The 26,907-nt window shown below is 31.5% G+C and overlaps 1 protein-coding gene across 1 annotated transcript in view; it reads right to left on the bottom strand.

Moving 5' to 3' along the window:
• Positions 1 to 3,059: 3,059 nt before the first annotated feature.
• Positions 3,060 to 26,907, bottom strand: part of LOC131853200 (proton-coupled amino acid transporter-like protein pathetic) — a 43,935-nt gene continuing 20,087 nt past the window's right edge. The window contains exons 3-10 of the mRNA XM_059204034.1: positions 22,599 to 22,709; positions 15,369 to 15,519; positions 12,869 to 12,990; positions 9,686 to 9,770; positions 8,953 to 9,197; positions 7,429 to 7,641; positions 5,933 to 6,102; positions 3,060 to 4,651 (exon numbers count right to left, since the gene is read on the bottom strand). Of these exons, the coding sequence (XP_059060017.1) occupies positions 4,365 to 4,651; positions 5,933 to 6,102; positions 7,429 to 7,641; positions 8,953 to 9,197; positions 9,686 to 9,770; positions 12,869 to 12,990; positions 15,369 to 15,519; positions 22,599 to 22,709 (1,384 nt within the window). The 3' untranslated portion in view covers positions 3,060 to 4,364. The remainder of the gene's footprint in view (positions 4,652 to 5,932; positions 6,103 to 7,428; positions 7,642 to 8,952; positions 9,198 to 9,685; positions 9,771 to 12,868; positions 12,991 to 15,368; positions 15,520 to 22,598; positions 22,710 to 26,907) is intronic.

Genomic DNA, 26,907 nt, shown 5'->3' with positions numbered 1-26,907 from the left:
ATTACCAATTTACGTTGACCCCTTCACATCAGTGTCGATAACTAGCAAACTTCAAATATTGCATTGAGCGGTAAACACTAGTTGCTATAATTTAGATTCTGTCTAAAATATACTCGTACTTATAACTAGGAGTATAGTCGTTTTCGTATTTATTATGTTATTAACTGAGATTTGGTATTAATTATTGTTTCAATATTTAGCGCACATCGATAGTGTAAAATCATTATTTTTATAAATAATTATTAAATAATAGGCATTTCGGTATAGGAGGCCGCGGCGGCGCCGTGTGGGAGCGGTGCGATAAAACGTTGACGCGAACCTGTCCGAGCGAATGGCAGCCGCCCTCATATGTCTCAATGTTTTGTTTCTCGATATCTAACCTATAAGGTTGCGATTTATGCTACGAAATTCATAGTTTTCTTAAATTATACTTATATATTTGTGGTTATATTATTATTACATTATTTTAGTAAATACGTATGGTATAGACAATAATTTAAACCAAAAATTAATAACAATTTTAGTATAGTTATAAGTAGGAATGTATAGTTAACTCGAGAATGAGAACTCATTGGTAACAAATTGTTTTCTTGAGAATTCAATAGATAACAGTCAATTTGTTACATAATCGTCTTTACGAACTATAACGTGTCAATACGAAGTTTCAGATATTAAATAATGTATATGTTGAAAGAGAACAATTCCGTATTTGCTTAACATATGCTATTACTATCCACAAATCACAAGGCCTTAGTTTTGGCAGTCCTCGTCTCAACATAGGCTCCTCTATATTTAATAAAGGGCAGGTTTACGTTGGACTCTCCAGAGTTAAAACCTTAGATGGAGTACATCTTAACAATTTAGATCCAAGTCACGAGAGCTCTATTGTAGAGTACAATCATCTGTGGACGTTATACCGACCCGATTTGCCCAAAAATTCCTGATACTGAATTGGCATTGCACTTGAACATTTAAAAGTTACAAGAAAATATAGAAAATAACACAAAAAAAAGACAATTATACCCCGTAAATATACGAAAATACAGTATTTTATCAAAAATAATTTGGTATTAATTTAGTTATAAATATGTACCTAGTATAATTTATGTACAAAAAGTAATGATATCCCATCAAAAACATAAATGTGAAATGATAGCCGAGTTTAATATTATGATATATGCCTTGATTGTTGACTTCTACGACAAAAGAAATGAGATCTAAATGGGTGCCAAGTTCAATGGTCTGTCCTGAAATGTATTTATAACAATATAAAATATCATTTCTTCTTATAACTTAGGATAATATACTGTAGCCTAAGGTCTAACTTGGCTAGTTTTCATATACGAAATATACTGTAGCCTTCGCAAGTTCTAAACATGTTACTTGTCGGTTCCTATTTTAATATTAGTAGTAACTAGCAATCGAAAGTAATAATTGGTATATGAGAACTGGCCAAGTTAGAACTTAGGCTACAGTATATTATCCTAAGTTATAAGAAGAAATGATATTTTATATTGTTATAAATACATTTCAGGACAGACCATTGAACTTGGCACCCATTTAGATCTCATCTCTTTTGTCGTAGAAGTCAACAATCAAGGCATATATCATAATATTAGACTCGGCTATCATTTCACATTTATGTTTTTGATGGGATTTTATTTCTTACGTAGTTAAAGAATAGTAAATTATAATAATATTTCCAACACTACTCGACGATAGATTACGATGATTATTATACTACAGGAAACGATTATGTAATTTGAAAGATTTCCAACAGCAAACAGATATGGGCCATAAAAAATGAGTAGGTATTCAAACTGATAATCACTGTAATCTTACGGAAAAAGAGCATCTTCGTTATTTTAAACATATTGAGGAATCTACGAATGGTATTATGCGAATATGTTTTGTAAAGGAAAGATAATTTATGAAAGCTAATAGTTTCACTACCATAGATTTCAAGTTACTCTGTCTACTAACGCAAATGGATATTGTCCGTATATTTCTTTTCTCGTTCAATGTCCTTCTCTACATTATTACAGTAAGTTGGAATATATATTTTTTTCTTAATTTTGTCCATTCCAAGTTTTTCTGTATATTATAAACTGTAATTAGCACGACATACCTGCATGTTGTTACCTCTGTTTACACTGTGGTAAAACTGGGAACGTCCTCGACCCGGAAATCTCATAGATGCGGGTGCAAACCTCTCAGGTATGTATTACTCTGTAATACTCGACCTGCCTGTAGGTAAATATTTTCACTAAATTTGGAGCTACCCGTAGAGTTAATACTAATTCCATTCCACCTATGTATGTCTTGGGAAATTTGTAAATTTAATCAAACGTTTAGTAATAAAATGAAGTAGAAACACAAACAAGCTGTTTCCAAATTTACTTCTTAAGTACTTGTGGATAGTAGTTTTTTTTATTCTATCACATCACATAAACCTTAAGATATGGAATTTGCATATTAAACGTATCATAAACTGTTCTATTTACATTTTTTTAAGACAATGATGGAAGATCGTGGAATCTGGCAAGAGCTCCACCGACAACAGCGTCGCTCTTAAATTATGAATGAATGAATATATATATTATTATATATACATAAAATTTCATTAACATACATATAATACTACTAACATCATAAATGCAAAAGTGAAACGCCACTACACATCCTAAGTGGTTGTAGCCCACTCATGCATAAACGAAATATCTCCTTTGGAAAGTTTACACTCTTTCCCGAGGAGATAAAAACCATCGCTCCTAAGAATATGCTTCAATTCTTGTCCCTGACGGGTCTAGGTAGCGAACTCTGTAAAGGGCGAGCATCATCTATGTAGGTCGCAGTGCTACAGGTCCATGCACGTGACAATAGCCCAAACAACCCAATAAAAAAAAATCTACATTTTTCATTCAATATTCGATGTTAACAGATCGTAAATTTCGTTTCGGTGTTACATTAGTGTGTAACATTACACTAATAGAAATAAAATAAAAAAGGAATAATAAATTATAATTTAATAGCTAAATATGTACAAAATTTTACAATGCATTCACGGCTCTACATAAAGTAGATAATACATAAATAAATATTTATTATTACGGTACATAAAATCCTAATTACTAATTTAACAAATAATGACGCGCAATAAAATCGCTTAATCTACGTATATTTTATATAACTCTATAAGTCAAGTTTATATTTCATCACATACTTGGTCATATTTCTAATCGTTTTAAGTTTGTTATAATTCTATACAACAAATTCGAAATATATATATATAAAGCATTGTAAGGATATATATACAAAGCACATTATATCATAACATAAATTTATGTTGGCACAAATATAATTAAAGATCCAATTTGGTTTAAATTATTCATGCATCAAATCGCTTAACACTCTTAGAAAATCATACAAGTTAATTATGTTTCTAATCTGATACTTGTAGTTATAAATAATAATGATGATAAGTATTTCATTATTCATTATAGTAAATAAAACACTTTAATATTTATACATAAGATTCCTAAGTCGGATGGTTGGTAATGTAAACCTTAATGCTAACTTGCACTAAGTAAAGGGGATTCTCAGTATTTGATACTATTTCTCCATTGCTAACACTATATGTAACCTGTTGGGTTACCACCATGAGGTCACGAGATCTTCCCTGGTAATCTGGTTACGTTGTATCATTCACTGATGCCTCGATAAAATACACTATTAGAATAAGAATCACTCTCGTTGCAAATGTGTCTTAGTTCACTTAAAAATAACAGTTTCAGTTCTAACAAGTAATAATTAAAACGGGAATAGCTATATGTATGGATTCGTGTATCACTAAAATATGTACAGTCTTCGTGAAAATATAGAATAACAAACAAAAAAATGCAGTCAATTAGAGAACCTCTTCATTTCTATTACGGTTGACAAATATAATATCATCACTATTTATTGTATTTACAATACCTACAAGATACATACCATATTCGATTTTACTTTTTTGTATCAAGCACATGACACGGCAAAGAATTTGATAATAATAATAATAACAGCACCACTATGTTGCTATACAGGATTATTCAGTTACCGGATGCAATCTGTTTATTTATTAGTAGTCAATTACCTATGGTGGAAACACAAATAGATTGAGAATTCTGAAGAAAACGAACATTTAATTTCAATTTTAAAAGAATTTGAATGGGACCTTCAGATCCTGTAGTCTAATTATTTCTAATTATAGAAAGCGAAGGTTCACATATTGCTTTCAAGAGATCTACATCCTGCAGTAGATATTACAGGCAATGATGATCATTAAATATAATTAGAACTATTTACAACATTGTAATGTAAGGCTACGTATAAGATAAAGTCTCGTTATTAAAAGTGACGTCGTGATCACCAGAAAATTCCTGTATCATACCAACAATAGACACATATGCTCCAGATACCAACGCAATAATTGAAACAATACCAATCAAAGAATTCTTCCAAAGAATATAATTGAATTTCCCAAGACCTCTCTCCCAATGGTAGACGGTGTCAATGACTGCTGGAATGAAAAGTCCAAGAGTTGAGAAGAACACCGCTCCAACGAAGCTGATTACCAACTCCAAATTTGGGAATGCTGCAGCAATGGCAACTGTGAACAAAGGATATACTTTTAGTGCTAAACATAATTGTAGTCCATGTGCATGTGTTAAAATGCATGTGTAACTGTAGTACAGAGTAAATTCAACTATTGTGATAACATTATGGAGAAAACAGCGAATACATTAAGATATATAAGAAGTCTTAAATATCAAATAAGTGTAGTATAACACTACAATCATTATGTACATTAAAAATTTTAAAGAAAATATAAAATAGAAGTTAAGTAAATGAATATAAAAGACATATTAATTATTTTAGTGAAAATGCAGAGCAATGAAGAATAAAATGCTTAAAGAATTTTACTATCACTGGAAAAATATTTTTAAAGGTTCTATTAAGTAAGCAAGGAACAGTTGGCCACGTTTATGCCGTATGCCCCTATTTTTTATAAATTTTAGTGACAAAATTGTATAATTCTACCAACATCATCAAAATTTCTACACGTCTTACATTTTGGATCTATGAATAGTAATATAACATCACGGCCTGTTTTTTCAATAACAAGAGAAGTATAACAAAGAGGAAATAAGATAAATTCTACTTTTATTATCCACGTATTTAACAAACTTTCACAATTTTCCGAAGTTTCTGGATACGACAAAAAATATATTTTTCCGTACCTACCTGTTAGCAATTTACATTATGATTTTTTGCTATATTTATTTATTTTGCTTATAAAGTTTCTTTAGGCGTTTCGTACGAATTCTATGACATGTATTATATTTACAAAATTACGTATTTACTCAGTATCAGTTTGTTTATTATCGTATACTATATACATGAAATTTTCAAGGGTGTTTATCTTTCTTGCTTATACTGCTAATAATATAAACATAATTGTTTGTGCCTATCGGTAATGTTTGTATATGTATTATCCTTGAACACTGTTGAATGGGTTTAAAATTAGGTGTTCGATCCTGACCTTCATTAATATATAGTACTAGATGTACACGCGACCTCGTCCGCGTGGAATTCAACTAAAAGGAATGTAGTTTTCTAAAATAAATGTAGCCTAAGTTACTCCTTGTTACTTCAGCTATTTGCCAATAAAAGTCCCGTTAAAATCGGTCCAGCCATTTCAGAGATTAGTGAGAACAAATAGACAGACAGCCAGAGAGACAAAAATTGTAAAAATGGTTATTTTGGTGTATGTCCCGTAATTACATATGCATGTAATAAAAAACGGTTATTTCAATATTACAAACAGATACTCCAATTTTATTTATATGTATAGATAAACATGTATCCGATTTTAATAATAAAAACTCACCAGTAATAGTAACCAATGTGATCCTTATAGCCACTTGTATGATATTCTCATATCTGTTTGATTGTCTTTTCTTCAGCAATCGTGTTATCATTTCCATGGGTACGTAGAACTGTAGTGCATAGGAGAGGAATATGACAACTGCCATTAATAATGTGGCGGATTCTGCGATACTGGAAGAGATAAAATATTATTAACTAACTACCCACCCCGCAAGAGGGATGTTTATGTATTATATATATAAACATCCCTCTAGAATCACTCTATCCATTAAAAAAACCGCTTCAAAATCCGTTGCGTAGTTTTAAAGATTTAAGCATACATAGGGACGGACAGACAGCGACAGCGACTTTGTTTTATACTATGTAATAATGATTAGATTCTCTTAATTTTATTTTATAAATGGTTGAATTCAAAGAAGTTAATGGCCCTAAGTTTATGGTAAGTGGTATCGGTACAGTAACAGCACTATTACGTCAGATTAATACGACAAAGGACATAATACAAGTCATTCTTTGCCATCTCGGATGACTAATGTCTACTAACTCTGTACCCTGTAATTTCACTATCTTTTAATTAACTGAAAAATATTATACAGAGCAAATTGCGTGGCGGAAATATACGAGACAGAGGTGCCAATACAGAGAACATTGTACAAAGATTCCTCTTAATAAGAAACTTACTCAAACTTGAAGTAAATATTGATATAAAAACTTGCTAATTGCTCCAACCTTTCACGAGTTCTGCGCTTAACAACACATTTAGGGATTCAATTTTATTTGTATATACATTCAAAGCTGTATTAGAGACAAGCTTATGATTATACTATTAATAATATCATATACTCAGCTAATTTTATTCAAAATAAAAATCATTTGCTTTTAATCTAGTAGGGTTAACTTTCAATCAAATATTTAAAGCTTTATTTTTTGGTGTATAGATATTCAGTTCATTGTCAGTCATATTAGCGACAAACATATTAAAATTGTTATGGTTAGTGTAACGAATCGATGGATTCTAAATAGGGAAAACAGGTAGATTATAACGATATAATATATTACTATACTGCTGCAAACTACGGTAAGACAATATGTGAAATATATAAAAAAAAACATGACATATAAAGGAATAGTTCTAAAAATAATAATTATTAAAGTATTAATAATATCAAAAGTGTTCGCGATGGTCGGTCGCCAACAGTTAACTAATGCCGATTCCCTTTAAATTCAGATCAAAATCAGCTGTTACTAAACTAGTAGGTCTAACTTTCGTTCAAACAAATCAAAACACTTCACATTTGTTAAAGTTGAATTAATTTCCTCGTCGGGATCAGTCAGAAACCTTAATTGACATGGTGGTTTTTTGTGAAATTGTTCAAATTTCAACTGCGAAAACAAGTTTCGTTTTCAGGTACTATGAATGAAAATTAAACCATGACGTTCTTCTATATGAATATAAACAAAACAAATTAAATGTTTAAAAATTAGTGTAATACTTACATAGAGTCTTGAGGAAGGTTTAAAGTAATGCTGCCCTTGACGTCGTCTCCAAATTGAAGATATCCAAAAAAGCCGAAGATGGCGTATAGAACTATCACAATGACCATTGAAACATTCAGTACTCCAGGACATCCGAGGAACTTCTGCGGTTTCGCCATCTCGTTTTCCACTGGCATGACCACGCCAATACCCTCCATAGCAAAAATAACAGTGCTACAATGATAAAAGAACAATGTAGTATTGTTATTTTACAATTAGGTATACGGTTGTCCTTATTAGACACCGATTTAGCTCATTTTTTATATTACTCAGCCTAACTAGTGTCTAGAAATTAATTTTAATTTCTGATTGTCTACATAGGAAAAATATAATATAGTATTTACACCGCAAATGTCATAAAATGTGTGTATGTTTTAGATTCTATGTGCTATATGCAGCAGTGCAAGTGGGTCATATCTTGTAGCTCAGAGTAGGTAAACATTGATTTCCAGCTATAGCCTGGAGTAGTCACAAATGGGCAAAAGATTTAATAAATATACAACTTAGTCTGTACCAAATTATATTTTTATCAAATCTATTGTAGTTTGAAGAACTGAGTTTCTTCCTCTTGCATTATTATAACATGGTTTGTTGCTTAATCCTCTTAAGACGTTCAGGGAACGTATATATATAAACTATGATACAAATTTACGTCCATATGGTGACAAATTAGAATACAATGTTTTGCTACTTATCACTCTTTATGTGTAAGTTTTACCTAAGTGCCGTTTGACGAAAGTCAGTAATTCATTTTATGGAAATTGCTTAAGATTTTACAACAAGAGTCTGTAGTCAATTTGCCAGAAAAATGTGTCATAAAATATTTTCTTTGTAAAAAAGCTTATTATAAAATTGAAGAATTTATAAATAATGTTTTTGTAGAAAATATTTAACTTAAAATTCAGAACGCTGACAATGTTATCTTATTGAACAAAGATTAAGTGCGTAGCGGTTTCTATGTTGATTGTCGCATGCCTAATCCTTGGCTTTAATTAAAAATAAGTAAATCAATATTTATTTAAAAGAGCAACACACAAGTTTCTTGCTTATTCTTCTTGTGATGATTGTCTGCATTCCGAATAAGCGGTAGGCTAAAAAAACTTGACTATTCAAAAGTGCTTATATTAAGTTTATTTGAATAAAGATCATTCCTATTTCTATTTCTATGTGAATCCAACCGTAACTTGAATTAAAATTTTCATCCTGTATATCCTATGATAGAACTCAGACAAAGATGTTGTTATTTATTGATATTAAGTTTATTGAAATCATGAGTGTTGTGTGTTTAAACCTCTCCCAAATAAACACCATTTCATTTCATTTCGAATTCTGTACAATGTAGTAGATCATCTTCATCACAGACAATTTTGATAAGTTATCTTCCTAAATTCGCTCTATTGGCCATCAACCCAGAACATTATCTATGGAAACTACTTCTTGTCGGGAATGTTAAGTCACAAAAAGAAAAAAAAACTAGATACTTACCTAAAAAACAATGGCCATTGAGATATGTCAGCCACCATCTCCCTTTCACTCAAGGGCGGTAGATCCACGAACATATAATACATGGTAATGGCAAACACAATCATGATCATCACATTGGCGATTGCTGAGAACGGCACCAAATATTTCAGGTTTCGTATTTGGCAGATTATTATCAGAGGTAGCAGAGTTAGGAAACAGTACATCTGAATGGATATTTGGTACTCTGGTAAGGCTACATCCAGCACCTACAATTATATATAAACATATTAAGAAGCCTATCATGACTTAGCGACCAATTTTTAGAGATACAGATCGATACAGAATTTTGAATGCATATGGGTTATTTTTATGATAAGTACCTACCGGTACTAGGTAAGTCTTTTTTTTTTATTGGGAGATTTAGGCTATTATCAGTTTTGACCGCACTGCGACCGACATAGATCTATTGTGCTCGCCATATTGTTTTTCAGAGCGTTTTTATCTCCTCAGGATAAGATGGTTTTTATCTCCTAAGGATAGAGTGTAAACTTTCCAAAGGAAATATTTCGTTTATGCATGAGTGGGCTACAATCAGATAGGATGTGTTTGCTCTTCAGCTTGACGAAAAAGATAGTATATTTAATCTGTGATGGAGGAAAGGACAAAGATTATGGAAACCTTAACAGAACCGGTTTGACTATCCTTAACGCTTCCGTTTAAGAACATAATTGTAATAAAATAATGTTTATTTTACCTCTTTAAACGAAGATGCAATGAAGACAATATACACACATAACACACTTATGTATGTCAAAGTCATTGAGTAATCTATTAGAGTTCTGAAACAAGAAATATTATAATTAAAATAGCTATGTTATGTAATCCTACTCTCTTTTACCATCGCACCGCTCGCCATCGACAGGGAATTCATTCGCACACGCTGGAACCTAAGTGTTCTCGGACTGCGCGATTTTAGAGGAGCTTCCTCCCGCGTACACTTAGATTGTAGAATGAACTTCCTGCCGAGGTTTTCTCACGAGACTACAGCATGGGGTTTTTCAAGAAGGGTATATTAGGTTTCTTAAGGGTCGACAACGCGCACGTGACGCCCCTGGTGCTTCAGGCGTCCATAGGCTACGGTAGCCATATACCATCAGATGGGCCGTATGCTTGTTTGCCACCATAGTAGTATAAAAAAAAAGTTAAATGTTTTGATTGAAATTTGAATTTTAAACGAAGTCAATGTTAAAGTATAGGTATACATATATACACACCTATATATTAAAATAAAAAAAAATATTCAAATGTTGTTCTCAATAAGAGTGTTCTCACTTCTTAGGCAACAAACATAAAAAATAAACAAAATGATTATTATTTATTTGTGTCAATAGTAAATCTAAATATGTTTAGAGCAAAACTTAGCGACTTAAATATATAATTCTTTTTCAAGTGTTAACTGTTATATTTTAGCAAATTAAAAATAACATGTTATCTATATCATTGTTGTTTTAAATATACTACACAATAGAATCGAGAATGTTTATATTTGTTTGTCATGCAGGACAAAAAGGTTTATTTGATGAAATAATATATCAAATCATTCATAACACAGACAAAAAGAATTACCATTTTGCTTTTGTCCTCGAGCCGTTTGAAGTACGTAATCATTTTTATAGGCCTACCCAAATCTGATTAGATATGTATAATCTACTAGCTTCTATCGCGACTTTGTCTGCGTGATGTATTAATAAAAGCATCACGTACTAACTGTTGAACAAATTTAATGAAACTTTTTACAGATAAGGATATCTTTTGGAATGGAGTTTTTCCTAAGACCTATCTATGAGAGTGTTATGGTTTAGTGGTTTAATGCCCTGAATTATGTAAGATGTCGTGAGTTCAAATATACATCAAAAAAACAAATTTGTGTGTAAATTTATACACTCCGGTGAAAGAATCATCGATATCAAACCAAAAATCAATTTGAGAGACCGTGGTAGGATAGCTCTCTGTAACCTTAGATTCAAAATGTACTGAGCGAAGGGCCAAGTTAAGTGTTACGTTCACTAAACGTCAACAATTGACAAAACCTCTAACTATCTCATCTAGGATAAAAATCATGACGGTATGTTGTTGTTTATCTTGACAGCCTCGGTGGTCTAGTGGTTTAGCACACCGTTTTACTATCCGATGGTCGTGGGTTCGATTCCTCGCACGGTACAAACATTTGTATTCATGAGTATGATTGTTTGTATCGGTCTGGGTGTTTTCTATGTATAATATGTATTTATTTACAAAAAAAATGTATCCATGTATTTATATCAGTTGTCTAGTACCCATAACACAAGCTCTGCTTAGCTTGGGATTAGATGACGCTGTGTGAATTGTCCTTAGATATTATTATTTTATTATTAATATCTGAACTTGTCATTTTTCTGGACTACCAAATATCATCTTAATCTTAATAATATAATAAACGCGAAAGTTTACGAGTATGGACAAACTCGTGAGTATAAAAAAACATAGATGTTTGTTACCCTTTCACGCAAATACTACTGAACGGATCGGTATGAAACTTTACAGTAATATAGCTTATACGTTAGAATAACACAGAGGCTATAATTTAAAAAGATATGTAAATTGGGCGAAATATCAAGTAAGTGTGATGCAGACGAAGTTACGCGAGTCAGCTAGTAGCAGAATAAAACTAAAAATTATTAGATATACATACGAAACCAGGTCGAGAACTTATATTAAAGAAATGTATCTGTACTGCCTTATTCTGTCCAATAATCGCAATGGAATCATTGACGTTGAGAATATAAAACGGTCAAATTATTCTAACAGAAAATAGATATAATAGGCATATCTTGTTTTGAGAGGTTTTCACAACGGAAATTAGAATTTTCTATCTAGATATCAAATAAATTTATATTCAGAAATAAATAGAACTTCATTAAATATTTTAGATATGGCTTATTTTTAGAAATATTTCTATATATACTAAAATATAAATTATATTATAGCTTTATATAAATGTAATTATATTTATTCTACTACCATATAAGTACCACAATGCCACAAAAGTAGGTAAGATATATTTGTTATATATGATAAATATTATAATCAATATTTTTTTATATGTATATATATAACATGTAAATAACATATTTAGAGCCTATAAACAGTACTTTGAACATAATATTATATCTATATATAATTATTACAAAGGGTAATAGTACAAATTTTGAGAGGTCAACAAAAAGTCACCAATTATATATTTTTAGAAATGACTGACCTGAATAATATATAATCGGTATTGTCCGCATAGAATATAGTCTATATTGTATGCGGTCTATATTATAAGAATCTAACTTAGAATCAAGTATAAAAAAAATCTCGTTATTGTACTATAATAACATCTTACAATCTCCAGTTATAACTTTGAGGTCACCCTTATACTTAAGTTACACATAGTGATCTATCAACGCACAGCCCAAACCACTAACCGGATCGGGCTGAAATTTGGCATGCAGGTAGATGTTATGACGTAGGAAAGAAGGGACGCTAAGAAACGATTTTGAATAATTCTACCCCCAAGAGGATAAAATAAGGGATTGTATGAAACTTTCTCAATTTTAAACCAATCTACTATGATAAAGCTACTATGACGTTGGCATCCGCTAAGAAAGGATATTGATAAATTTCACCCCTAAGGGGATAAATTAACGCGAGCGAAGCCGCAGGCAAAAGCTAGTGAATTATAAAAAGTGATATATTCTAAGACCGTAAAATATTGTTTTTATACAATCCGAAGTTACGTAATGTACGGATACTAGTCGTATTAATGGAAGGCTATATTTTCTAGGTCTTGTATCACCAACAAATCAAGATTAAGACGTGACTAGAAAACTTGTTGTTGAAAAAGTATACGAACTTGACAAATTCACCCCAAGCTTGTAATCTTTTCGGTCCGTAAGTGAAGACCGCTCCACAGGTTTCAGCGAAACTCATTGAAGGTTTTTTCGCGTCGATGCAAATATTTTGTGATGCTTTCACCTAAAATAATAAGAAGAAATTTACATTTTCTTATTTATGTAGACTTGTTGTTGTTATTATATGAATTTGGTTTGTTATAAAGGCAGAGGAAGGCCGAAAAAGAGATGGTTGGAATGTGTGAAATAATGCACGGTAGAAACATTTATAATTATGAGTATGAGTTATTTGTATTGATTTGGGCGCCTTCTACATATATACATAAGCTCTTCTTAGCGAGGAACTAAAGCTCTATGTAAATATTACAGGAATATTCTTATTATTTATTATTGTACAGAAGAAAATTTTCAAAAAATTTCAAACAGTCTTATAGGATGGTTTATAAATTTTGGTTATCGGAAATTTGGTACAAGTTTCTTTTATTCTAATTTTATACGTTTTACGTAGATTAAATTTTTTAGAATTAATAATGTTAGCTAAGCGATGATATAGATTTATTTGAATGCAGTATGGAGTAAACCACCACTCGCCGTCTCTCGGATTAAATTGGTTTGTTATTGATGTTTATATTAGTGGTGGTTCAGTCAGACATATACATGAATACATAAAATCTGTATCAGCCAGATTCAGACTCATAAGATTAAGGGTTTATAAACCCAAGACGTGCCAATAATCATATAGACTATGGCAAAATGGTGTGCGGTTTGTTTTTAAATTATTTACTAATAATATTTCATGATATTTTTTTTTTATAACACAGGGGATAAACGAGCATGCGGCTCACCTGATGGTAAGTGATTACCGCCGCCCATGAGCACCCGCAACACCAGGGGAATTGCAAGTACGTTGTCGGCCTTTTAAAAAGGAATAAGCTCTTTTCTTGAAGGTTTCAATATCGTATCCGTTCGGAAATACCATTGCTGGAAGGTGATTCCACAATGTGGTTGTGCGGGGCAAAAAGTTTCTAGAAAACCGCACTATGGAAGACCGCCATTCATCCAGATGATCAGGATGGTATTTCAGTTTCTGGCGGGTGGTACGATGGTGAAACTCAGCAGCTGGTATTAATCCGAACAATTCCTCAGAACACTCCCCGTGATATATGCGGTAGAAAATGCACAGAGATGCAATATCACGCCGCAAAGCCAATGGGTCGAGAATATCGGAATAACCTCTATTTATACTCTTAATATTATTATAACCGCGAAAGTTGGATGGATGGATGTTTGTTGCTCTACGAATGATGATTCTAGAGGAAGATTTATATATATAATACATGTACACTCGTCCGAAGCCAGGGTGAGTAGGTAGTATAACGATAAATGGCAAATAATAGTAACATTATAAATTTAACAGTGAAGCTGTCTGTCTATTCGTTACTATTTATGATTACACGGGTGAACCGATATCAATGCTATCTGACATTTATGTTTACTTGAACAAATACCCATCTATTGCATTAAAAAAACGCAGACGTAATAATTGGTTTTTAGAATTGAACATAATTGTTAAATTATAAAAACCTTATATTTTTGCATTTATTCTATTTTTCGGACTTGTTCACAGAACTATATTTTCTGGAAACCATAATGCGGGTGTAAGTTATATTCATAACGGGCACCTATTCCAAATATAACCCATTTTGTGAGGATTTCTGGGAAAATTTCAAAATGGCTATGCTCGAATTGATTGACGCAATCTATTGTCTGGAAAATCTATGTATCCACAGTTTTATAAAAAACATTTTTAGCCATACTAATAGATATAATAAATATGAGTATATTTATTCAATAACAACATTAGAAACTATTTATAAATAAATTAATTACTATCCATAGTAATACTAAATGTGAATATTTATTTACGAGTATTCAAGAACAACATCAAAACTATTTATAAGTGAATTAATTACTATATGCTAATGCAGAATAGCTTTATGTGTACAGAGGCCGTATATCATACAGTAACTACATATATGCTAAAATTACTGCATATACATATATATGCTTTTTTTTATAAAAATAGAATTTAGGCAATTATTTATATCTGATTGTAATTTTTATACGATTCATAATGTAAGGAGTGCAGTAAGGATTAGTTTGGTGGTAAGTACCAACCGTTATCAATATCATATCATACTTTCCACCTTCATGAAGAACTACTACTAATGAACTACTGAACGAAAAAAAAATATATGTATTTGTATCAGTTATCTAGATCCATAACACAAGCTTTAGCTAGCTTACTTGGGTCTAGATAGCGCTGTGTGAATTGTCATGAGATTATTATTATTGTATGTTTTCATACACACAGCGTATAGAGTATCTTGCTTTGTACCTTGGTAACTTAAATACGTGAGACAGACGTAGGATTTCAATAGAATTGTACAATATCTGTCTCTGTAAGTCTGTATGTGTATGAAAAAATATATAAATACTTACGAATATATGTATGGTATGAGTGCAAACGAGGCCAGCGAGCAGTGTTCCTATAGTGCCGGTTACCATCCCGCAGTTCTTGAAGGCAGCTGGCATTGCCAGGATACCAGAGCCGAGACATGCTTTTAGCAGGTGGAGAATTGATCCAAAAACCCTGTTGCAAAAAATATTATAAATCTATAATAATATTGTAAAGTTGAAAAGTTTGTTTGTCTGAACGCGCTATTTATTGCATTATCATGGCTAATATTATAAATGCGAAAGTAACTCTATCTGTCTCGCTTTTCTGGTAAAACTACTGAACTGATTTAAACGACGTTTGGTACTTAGATAGTATAAACCCAGAGAAAGAGTACACATAGGCTATTCTTTAATGCGAAAAAAGGATTTTAAGGGGTTGAAAAGGGAGACGAAAGATTGTAGGGAGGTATCGTCATTTTTAAAGCTAGAAGTTTGATTCTTATTTATTAGGTTGTATATTAAATAATTATTATATTCAAATATATATGTTTGAAAAAATTTTATCCTTAAGGGAGTAAAATAAATTAGGGGATGAAAGTTTGTAAGGAATTTGGTGTCTTTAGCGTTTTATAATTAGCTCAAATAATTAAAAATGCTATCGATGGCTACTATTTCACACGGCACTAACTGTGCCCGCGACTTTGTATATTGATTTAATATAAATTCAAGATATTGGCCGTTCCCTGACTACGATCTTTCTAGCACAAGTGCTCGGAGAAACAGCATAAATGCTAATCATCATTACTTTAGGTTTTATTAGGTTGATAAAGTTCCCCAATAATATGTAGTTTTTCTTATATCTTTTATTATAGACATAAACCTAATAATGTACATGTTATTCGTAGCTATTTTACCACATTATATGTAATTAGATATATTTTTCTTTGTTCCCACAGATGTTTCAGCCTGGAGTGAAACGTAGAGTATATAATATCAACCTAGTATTACCTAAAGCCTAATTTAATATAGGAAGCTAAAACAGTACAAAGATGATAGAATCAATGCAGTAAGTGCTAAATTGGCATCTTTTCTATAATCTATCTAAATACATTCCATAATTTTCATCCGTTTTATGTAGATTTTTTAAAGATGTTCACTTTGTTATTCAAGTGAGTATTTATTTATTTCAACGTTTCTATTTGGTAGTTTGTATTCACATAAAATTCTTAAATAAATAATTCTGATCAACCTTTATTTGAAAGAGACACGCAAGATTCTTTCTTATTCTTTATGTGATGAGACTGCATTCCGAATGAGTGGTAGAAAAATCTGACTATTCAAAAGTGCTTATATCAAGTTTGTTTGAATGAAGATTATTTCTATTCCATTTTAATTGTTTTTATCCTTTACCTAAATATAATCAATCTTATTATCAAAGTTTAACAAAATTTAATAAATTAAAAGTACAAATGTACGTAAGTGCTTTCATAGCGATGTATTTTTTTTTTCAGAGATATCTCAGTGGACCTATTAAAAATATACCGAAATTACAATAAATTTAATTAGAAAATGTTTAATCAAGTACAGTCAATTACAATTTTAATTAAAGCATATAAAATCATTTCATATAAATACACTACTAGAACTGGGTATATTGCGGTGACCAGGATACCAGGATTTTGGAAAAATTTAGAATGTTCCAATTTTAAACGATCCGTTAATTTAAAATTGAAACATTCTAAATTTTAAAGTTTTTTTTAATTAAGTACTATTACGAATATATTCAAAATGGTGGTTAGGCTTCAATCACTTAAAACAAAATATTTTTCTGTGACCATTTTTTTTATTGCGCATACATATATCTAAACCGTTGTTTGTATAGATTCATCTTAAAAAACAGGAAATATATAAAACTGTGATAGATCTTTTTCTTTAAGATCATTCTATTACTGTTTATTATATTGATATCATTTCATATACATATGTTGTCTTACGGGCAATACCAACTCTATATGTTAACTGCTCAATGATTTGTAGAAGGGTCATTAGTTGTTTCCAATGCATGATGTGATTTTTTTACTGGGTTGTTTAGGCTATTCTCAAGTGCTTGGATCTGTAGCACTGCGACCTATATAGATTTATTGTGCTCGCCCTTTTTCAGAGTTACCTAGACCCGTCAGGGACATGAAATTAAGTATATCCTTACGAGCGATGGTTTTTACCTCCTCAAGATAGAGTGTAAACTTTCCAAAGGAGATATTACGTTTATACATGAGTGAGCTACAACCATATAGGATGTGTAGTGTCGTTTTCTCTTCAGTTTGGCAAAATCTGCAGATTTTTGTTGTGTACTGGCCTAATTTTGATGTGATAACTTTACATAATAGTTTATACTTGTTTTTTTTAATTATATAAAAATGACCAACTAGTTAAAGTATTTTTATATATGTTTATAAAATCTATCTATATCTATATTTATCTTTCTATCTATATCTTTTTTATATCATTTAAAATAAAGGATTAAGAGAGCTCTTTTATATTATCCTTACTAGCAATATTAATGTGAAAGCGAGTTTGTTTATTTTATTGCCTCTGAATAGGGCGCAACCAATCGTCATGAAATTTGACACTCAATTGTATTTAGGACGGTAACGGATATTATTTTTTATTATGGTTAATCACATTATCCCGGGCACGCGAATACAGTCACGATAATCCTTACTAATATAAATGCGAAACTCTGGGTGTCTGTCACGCTTTCACGCCAAAACTACTGAACCGATTTAAATGATATTTGGTACACAGATAATCTAGACCTTGAGAAAGAACATATGCTATTTTTAATGGTTAATTAGTTTAATGATAAAAAAACGATTGCAAGGGGTTGAATGGGGTGATGAAAGGTTGTATGGAAATATCGTCTTTTTAAGGAGTTTGAAACTTATTTTTTCGAATGTTGATTAAATATAAATACATATGACATTCAAAGTTTGTACAAAATTTTACCCTTTAATATTAAAATAAGTTATATATAATAAGTTTGCATGAAAATTCATCATTCGTCAACTATTCCACGCGGACGAAGTAGCGGGCACAGCTAGTTACTAAAATATTTATGAAGCTGGCTGTACTTCTAACTCTCACGTTTGATTTCTAAAGACACCTTCTTAATTGAAATTCCATAGAAGACATCTAACGGTAAATAGTAATTGGATGAAGCATTGAAAAATTTTGCGTATTTATCAAAATTAATTCGTGAATTTAATTAGATATCTGCTTTAGAAAGTGAAGATAGTTCTCCTTTTAATATTGGAATAGATTGTATTGTCTACTAGATACGTATCTACTCTTATATATTTAAAACCGCATAAACAGCGAATCTTGCGAACTAGCGTCAACCAATGACTTCGAAATTTGAAAAATGATTATTTGATAGTATTCTCCATCACTCAACGATCTCATAATAGACTTCCACAATCCCAGAATAGCAGAACATTGGAACTCCTATCGGTTCCTTCACACTCTAGTTGTATCTGTCTGTCAGGAGCTTTTCCTCAGCCGCTTCATAACTCTGGAAAATTGGCGGTTCTCCACCAGATATTTTTCCAGAAACTTTTGTCACACACAACGACTTTGTGCAATGGTATTTCCGAAGTAATATGATATTGAAATTTTCAGATCTTGAAACATTTTCTGTAGTTACGATCAAACAGCATTGCAATAGATCGAAAAAACTTAATTGTTTTTATTATGCATTGCATCCGTATAAAGTCATGTGCGTTGATGTTTATGTTTCATCCATTTCAGCGGCTGAATATGCTGCATTTTGATTTAAATACCTCAACCTTGCCATTGCGGAGATCTAAGCTGTCATACCTCCGTACCCTTAACAAACTGACGACTTATAACCGGCACCAAACATCTTTCTTCACGTGTCAAAATGTGTAGGAAAAGTACTCTGTACAACTATAAATTACCCCTGACTATTGCTGACATTTAGCACGGTAGATAAATATTAAAGGTTCATTCCATATTCCTGTTGCTAAACAGCTTATTTTGTGAATTATGTGTTTCATATATCTCGGACGGTACCGAGCCACTTAGATTTAGGCTTTGAAGAATGCACAACGGAATATTCAACGGACAGTCTGTAGAATATGTATAATGTTCTGAAGGACTGTTTGACATGATGGCTACAGATACTTTTTACCACCGCTCGCCATCGATAGGAAATTCATCCCCACACACAGGAATCTGAGTGGTTTCCGACAAGCTTCGCGTACATATATTGCGGAATGAACTACCTGCCGAGGTTTTCTTTAGAGACTACAGTACGGGGTTTTTCAAGAAGGGTATATTAATGTTTCTTAAGGGTCGATGTATGAAATGTGCACGTGACACCCTTGGTATTTCAGGAATCCCTGGGCTACAGTAATCGTTTACAACCAAATGATTGATATGCATGATTGCCACCTATCAGGTGTAAAATGATACTGTATGTATTATACAATCGATAAACATCGAGATATTTTGGAGCAACAGTAGAATAGCTATATTTATATTTTATTTCCTTTTCTGTACATTTTACCTATGTGACAGTTACGATTAATGGAAAATAGAGCGTGTAATGTGATGACTGATGAATGTATGATGTCGATCGTCAGTAACGATATAATATTTTTTTATGACGGAAAGTTGTGAAGCGTCCTACCTTACATCCTGTAAACGATCGGCCTCCAAAAGTTTGTTTATTTACGGTCTAGTGGTAAGGACACTGCCTTATTTTCCGATATTCAGTTGTTCGCAACGCAAACATTTGTATACCTGCATGAATATCTATACATATAATAATATATACATACATACGTAACTGTGGCAATAGATTAAGATAATTTTGATGTACCTGTATATTGTACCATAATAATAGTGGCCATAAACAAACCACACATCGCTATTTAGTCTCAAGCTAAGCAGAGCTTGTGTTATAAATACGTAAACACAGATCAATATAAGCAATAGTCATAAGTACGAATGTTTGAATCGAACCCCCGCCTATCGGAAGGACGACGGTTTACTAAACCATTGGACTGCTGAGGTCAATACGTAGTTGTTAAAAAAACTAAAATATATGCTCTGTTAATTTGAAAACAGATTTGCTAAAATTACAAAAGAATAAATTTAGTTAAAATAATCGCAAATAGAACTAGTTTTATGCAAACTGTTTAAGTTCTTTTGTTTATTAAATAGGAATGTCAAAGAAGCTGATGGTCCTGGAAGTAAGTGTTTACTATCGTCTAAATACATGAACATCATTACGACATTACGATATTCTTTGACACCTACGATACCACTCATGCTCTGGTATTCCACAGGAAAATATCTTCAAGGTAATCATGCATCATCATGACAGCCTTGGTGGTCTAGTGGTTTAGCACACCGCTTTACTTCCGATGGTCGCGGGTTCGATTCCAAGCACGACACAAACATTTGTATTCATGAGTATGATTGTTTGTATCGGTCTGGGTGTTTTCTATGTATATTATGCATATATTTACAAAAAAAATCTGAGTATTTATATCAGTTGTCTAGTACCCATAACACAAGCTCTGCTTACCATGGGACTAGATGGCACCGTGTTAATTGTCCAGGGGTATTTATGTCTTTTATCTTGTAATTCGACTGCTTTATACATCTTACTGCTTGGCTGTCAATCAATTGGATTAAGTGTGACTGTACTCACACTGGCAACTTTTTACAAAGTTTATGTCGGCATAATTATATACATTACATTGGTCTAGTTTTTATCTTTATTCGTGACAAGCTATAATAAAAAGATAATAAGCATGGATGAACGTGCTTCATTACAAAATAAATGGAGCACTAAATTATTTAAAACAATACTAAAAGTAGTTAAATAATTTTGTATATATTTTGTAGCAATAATTATTGTAAGATTATATAAAAAATGTATTCCTGGTTATATATATATATAACATATAACAAGCATAGAAATCAGTGAGATATAGGTAAATTTGTGGAATACAGTCCACTTAGTCTATTTATATTAGAAGCTATATATTTCGAACACCAAGGTCTAAATTGTCAGTTCATTTTATTGATCAGTCCCTTCTCTTCTTCTTCTTCCTGGTTTCCCTTCTTGGACTTAGTTTGTGATGTTTCTTTGATACGACAATTCTTTGATTTCTTTTATCGCCTATAATATTTATTTAACATAATTGATTATGGTTATTAGATTACATCTAAAAATCATAATAAACATTCAATTATATTTATAGATTAAATGTAACATAAATAATTTGCTCATGATATAACCATAAAGAAAACAATTTGACATAGGAATATTTCTCCGTTGAAAATGGATGACAGAATTATATTTCACGATTTACAATACTGTTTTTCACTTTATATTCTGGTATCTTGCGAAGGTAAAAAGGTTTAAGCCTTTTAGGGTTGCACGGAAAGGTAAATTGGGATAAACGTGTCACATATTCGTACCTGTAATAATTTTTAGAGCAGTTGGTTTTGGGTTGGAATTAGGACTAATGATAAATCAAATGATAATGCTTGGGCCGAGTTATGAATGTAAATGAAGCGAGTATTGTTTGTAAAGAGAAAACGGTTCTCTTTAGATATTTTTGAGTATACGCCATAAACATTTTAAATAGATAATCAATAAGATAATAAAAGAAGACTCTGAACAATGTCCTCTGCTTGCTTTGTAAAATATGTTGTATTATTTTGTATGTTGGTTTCTGTTTCCGCATTTAGCCTCTCGTTTCGCCAAGGCTACTATAGTATCTAGCCAAGCTCCCCCTGGATTCTTCACAGGCTTTACGGAGCGACCTTACAATTCCGAGGATTTGTAGCCACTGCTACATATTACAGGATCTGGTGGCCAGGCTTTTCTTCGGCTTCAAAGCAGCCCCGACAAAGAGGACTGTCTGTGGCACCTGTTGTATACAAGTATTTGTTCAAAGGACAGTGGCCCGTTATTATCCCTATTGTTTTGAGGTTTTTCCTGTTTAGGTTGTAAAATATGTTTCCATTAAAGGAAGATATGGAGGTGAAATAACAAAATTACTGAATACGGAAGCGTTATCTCTCAGTCTTTAGGAATAGCAACGCATGAGGGCATCACATGAGAACGTAATGTCACTGTTAGAGGCTTTTTCCATGATTGTCACTTACCATCGTGCAGGCCGATACTTTATTTGGCATCCCATAAAAATAGACATTAATTTATTAACTCACGAATTAGGATGTTCCAAATTGCGGTTTTCAAACGGATTGTATGAATTTTCATCTCCTTTCGATGTTACACTCAGCGACGATTGGAATCCAGGATTACTTGTCAATTCAGCCCTGAAAAAGAAAACGAGATTTCTTATTCACACAACATTTACTTTAATTTAACTATTGAATTTCGATTAGCGGTAATTCTTTGTATTATACGGTCATCCACAAGCTTCAATTTCCTTAAATTCCTAATAGAAAATAAGAGAAGAAGTTCGAAGGAATGACAAAATTACCTTAGTTAAGTAGATTATTTTGTTAACATCAAAGTAGTTAGTTTAGACTACTTTAGTCTTTGACACTTACAGCTGCAGTCACAATTAAAGTCAAATTTAAAGTAGAAGTTGATGTCAAACTTATATGCATACGCAAAATTAAGTTAAGTACTTTAAGACTTTTAGGCCACTTATACAAGTAATTGTTTATATTAACCACGGTTGTTTGTTTCCGTTCAGCACTGGGTAATTTAAAATATTATACATGTTTATTATGCATTAAAGTATAATTAAATATGTATAGCTTAATACAGACTCTACCGATAAGCAATAATTACGATATTTATTTAAAATAGACACATGAAAAATATAGCCAAATATAAAATTCAGAAATCAAATTAAATTAAATCGCAAATTCTTTTCACATTTTTTCTATTCAGCACAGTATTAGCATATTTTCCGTGTAATTTCCAAGTTATATTAAGCCTAATTAACATAAAGGTCCCTGTTTCGAGTACGGGTGCATTAACTAATGAAAAGTCTCTTAGGTTTATAAGAAACTGGCGCCATCTTTTCTATCTACTTGATTATGAACAGCAGCTTTTGTATACTATTTATATTTATCTTTAATGTATAGTCTTGAATGTAACAAGACTATATATTAAAAACACATTATATCCAGGTTATTTTTTAAAATAAAATGTAGTCTATTTTTATCCTTATTTATGCTCTGTGTTTTTTTTATAGCACAGGGGACAAACGAGCAGGCGGCTCACATGTGGTAAGTGATTACCGCTGCCCATGAGCACCACTGGAAGAATTTCAAGTGCGTTGTCGGTCTTTTAAAAAAGAATAAGCTCTTTTGTTGTAGGTTTCAATATCGTATCGGTTCGGAAATTGGTATTTCCGCACATTGGTATTTTCTGCATAACAACATTGTGATAAATATAAATGTTGTTGTGCGTGGTAAAAAGTTTCTACAAAACTGTATTATGTAGGACCGTCATTCATCCAGATGATCAGGATGGTATTTTAGTTTCTGGCGGGTGGTACGGTGATGAAACTCAACAGCTGGTATTACGAATTAGTTCGTTTATAATGTTAATCCGAATATATATATGAGTATCATAACCAGTACAAGTTGGAACAATTCAAAAGTATATATTATGATAATAACTTTTATGTTTAATGCTGTGACGGTTCGCCTAGTACTCATTTTAGTTTTACGTCATATTTTGCATAAAATGGGCGATAAAAGGAAATAACAAGAAAAATGTACATATTAAAAATATTCACTTCAAAAATTGTACATACATAGAATAAATTAGCATATATTCCGTTATTTCATTGACAAAATAATTGTAGTAGAAGCATCGTCTTATTTGATAAATAAAATACATAAAATAAGTTAGATGTAAAATAGTACAAAATATTAAATAAAATCAATATTGTGTATTTAGCTTTCAACACCAGAAAAAGGATAGTTCGCTATAACTATCTATAGGTATTACATGTGTGTCAAAATAAAGCCATTAAAAACTGTTAAATGCATATATGTAAACATGGTTACTAGCAGAAAAGACAATAGGGCGGCATCCTTTTGTGTTCGTCAAAAGAAGGCCGACAAACACACTATCTACAGATATTACACGTGTGTTAAAAACAAAACTATTAAGAACTGTTAAATATTTTTCTGTAAACATATTTACTAGCAAATAGAACAATAGAACGGCATCCTTTGTGTTTAACAAAAGAAAGCCGACATGCATACATAGGATGTTCCAATTTACTACGTTGTAAGAGATCATGATTTAAATAGATAAATAGAAAACGACTTCTAAGGAATTAATTGTATTGAAACATTAGTTCAGGTTTTGATAATAGAAAGGAATTTATTAGAATTTCATAAAAACACAGTATGTAAAATAATAGTATCAACAGAATGAGCGGTTATATATGAATACTAACGTTTATATAATTATAATGATTTATTAAGTAAATTATAAATTACATTTTTATTTTTATTACAGACTTTAATATTAATTACATATTATATATGTGTTTGCGATTTATTATAATGTTATATCAACATTAAATTAATAAACAAGTAAATATATTATGTAAACTCGGTAAATGGTTGTTTATATATTATATAGGAAAAATATTTGTAAAACAAAATAAAATTTAGGATAAAGAAAAGTGTTACAAAATAAATTTAAAAATCATCCTGTATAATTAGTGTGAAATGCCTAAGAACGAAGTTCTCACGTTGAGTTATGTTTAGATATATATATTTGGCAAAAACAAAGTCGGTAGAAGGTTGTTAGGAAGGATGAAGAATCAAAAGAAAGGTTAGTCGTCGGCGAGCTTCCGTAGGAGTAACAAGTGTATATTTAACTCTTTTACTATTCGTAAATAAGGAGATTTTAGTAAGTGATTTTAATACTTTAATATCCGTTCTTGTCAACATATTGGTAAGTCATTTTAATTCTTTCACTTTATTTATTGTGCTCATAATATACTGTATGTCTGTTATCATTTGACTGTATTATTGGGATATTTTAGATAAACTGCCAAGTTAATTAGGAAATGAACATGTGTTTATTTATTTTATGATTTGCGTGGAATTAATATGTTGACGAATACATTGATTTAGTTTAATTACTTATAATATAAAATTTAACGAGCATGGTTTATTTGTGTCTTTCTTATATTACGATAATAGTCTCAATTTGTACCTACATAAATCTGAGTTATATTGATTTATTTTCTTTAGTTAGGTTGAAAGGTTAGGAGTTTAATATTAAATGTGTATATTTACTCGTTAGATGCTAATGAATTTAATTGTGTCCTTTAACAGTTGTTGATAACTCTAATATTTTATATGAGAATTATATTAATAATAAATTTACTACGACTAAACTAAAAGTAAATTAAGGAAGTTATAGTAAAACCCTATTGTACTTATAATGATGGCTAATAATAGTTCAGTTACTTATCAAAAATAAATATTTCATTCACTTATTTCAACTATTTATTACTTATTTCAAATATTTCATTACTCACACTGAATGTCTTGCTGTGTGGTGTTCCTTATTTGGGATAGTAAATTACGTTTACTATTTCGAATATGTAGATATTGCATGGTTAATATTTAGTACACGTCTATATTATATTACACGGAAGATGTAATGAGAGGAAGATCTTTGAGTCTTATATATATAGTTTTGCTGAAGGCTTTATTAGAAGGAGGCAAATGTTTGTATCGATGAATAAACTATTGAAGTAACATTTTCCAATAATTTATGATGATCAAATGTGAACCGTAAATCTCTATGGAGACTTTAGCAAGTAAGTGAAGTTATAATAAATAGGTTGTGGAAGTTTTTATCAGGAGGAGAGAGAGGCTCAGATCGATGAATCTATGATGAAGTCACATGTTCCATCATTTGAGGAGAGATGAGTCAAAGCTCGCAATGAAGGTTTTAGACCACGATCCCTGTGGAGATTTCTACAACCAGTAGGGACTTAACTTAGTTGATAACACTGTGGTTATCTAGGACACACACCCTAAGTTTTACCGTATGCATGTTGTATGGCTAGTGTATCAATATAGCGATATGTTGCTACTCTGGATATGCAGCATTGTGTGGGTAAAGTTTATGACGCATTACATTTATTATATTACAACTTATTATACACTGCACAAAGTAAATAGATAATTAATAAATGAATTAACCCATACGAAGATTATATACATTCCACAAAAGATGTCGCTTGGGGGTTTCTGGTTACTGAAGGCTTCACTAGAAGGAGGAAAATACTTGTATCGATGATTGAACTATTGAAGTGACATTTTCCAATAGTTTTTGATGATATATTATGATCCGTAAATCTCTATGGAGGCTTTAGTAAGGAAATATAATATCTGTAATAGTTGTGGAAGTTTTCATCAAGAGGAGAGAGAGGCTCAGATCGATGAATTTATGATGAAGTCACATGTTCCATCATTTGAGGAGAGATGGGTCAAAGCTCGTAATGAAGGTTTTAGA

The sequence above is a fragment of the Achroia grisella genome, unplaced genomic scaffold (assembly GCF_030625045.1).
Source record: "Achroia grisella isolate CSIRO2021 unplaced genomic scaffold, CSIRO_AGI_Agris_v1 utg900, whole genome shotgun sequence".
In the NCBI taxonomy this organism is placed as follows: Eukaryota; Metazoa; Arthropoda; class Insecta; order Lepidoptera; family Pyralidae; genus Achroia; species Achroia grisella.
This window is presented reverse-complemented; position numbering and strand designations above follow the sequence as displayed.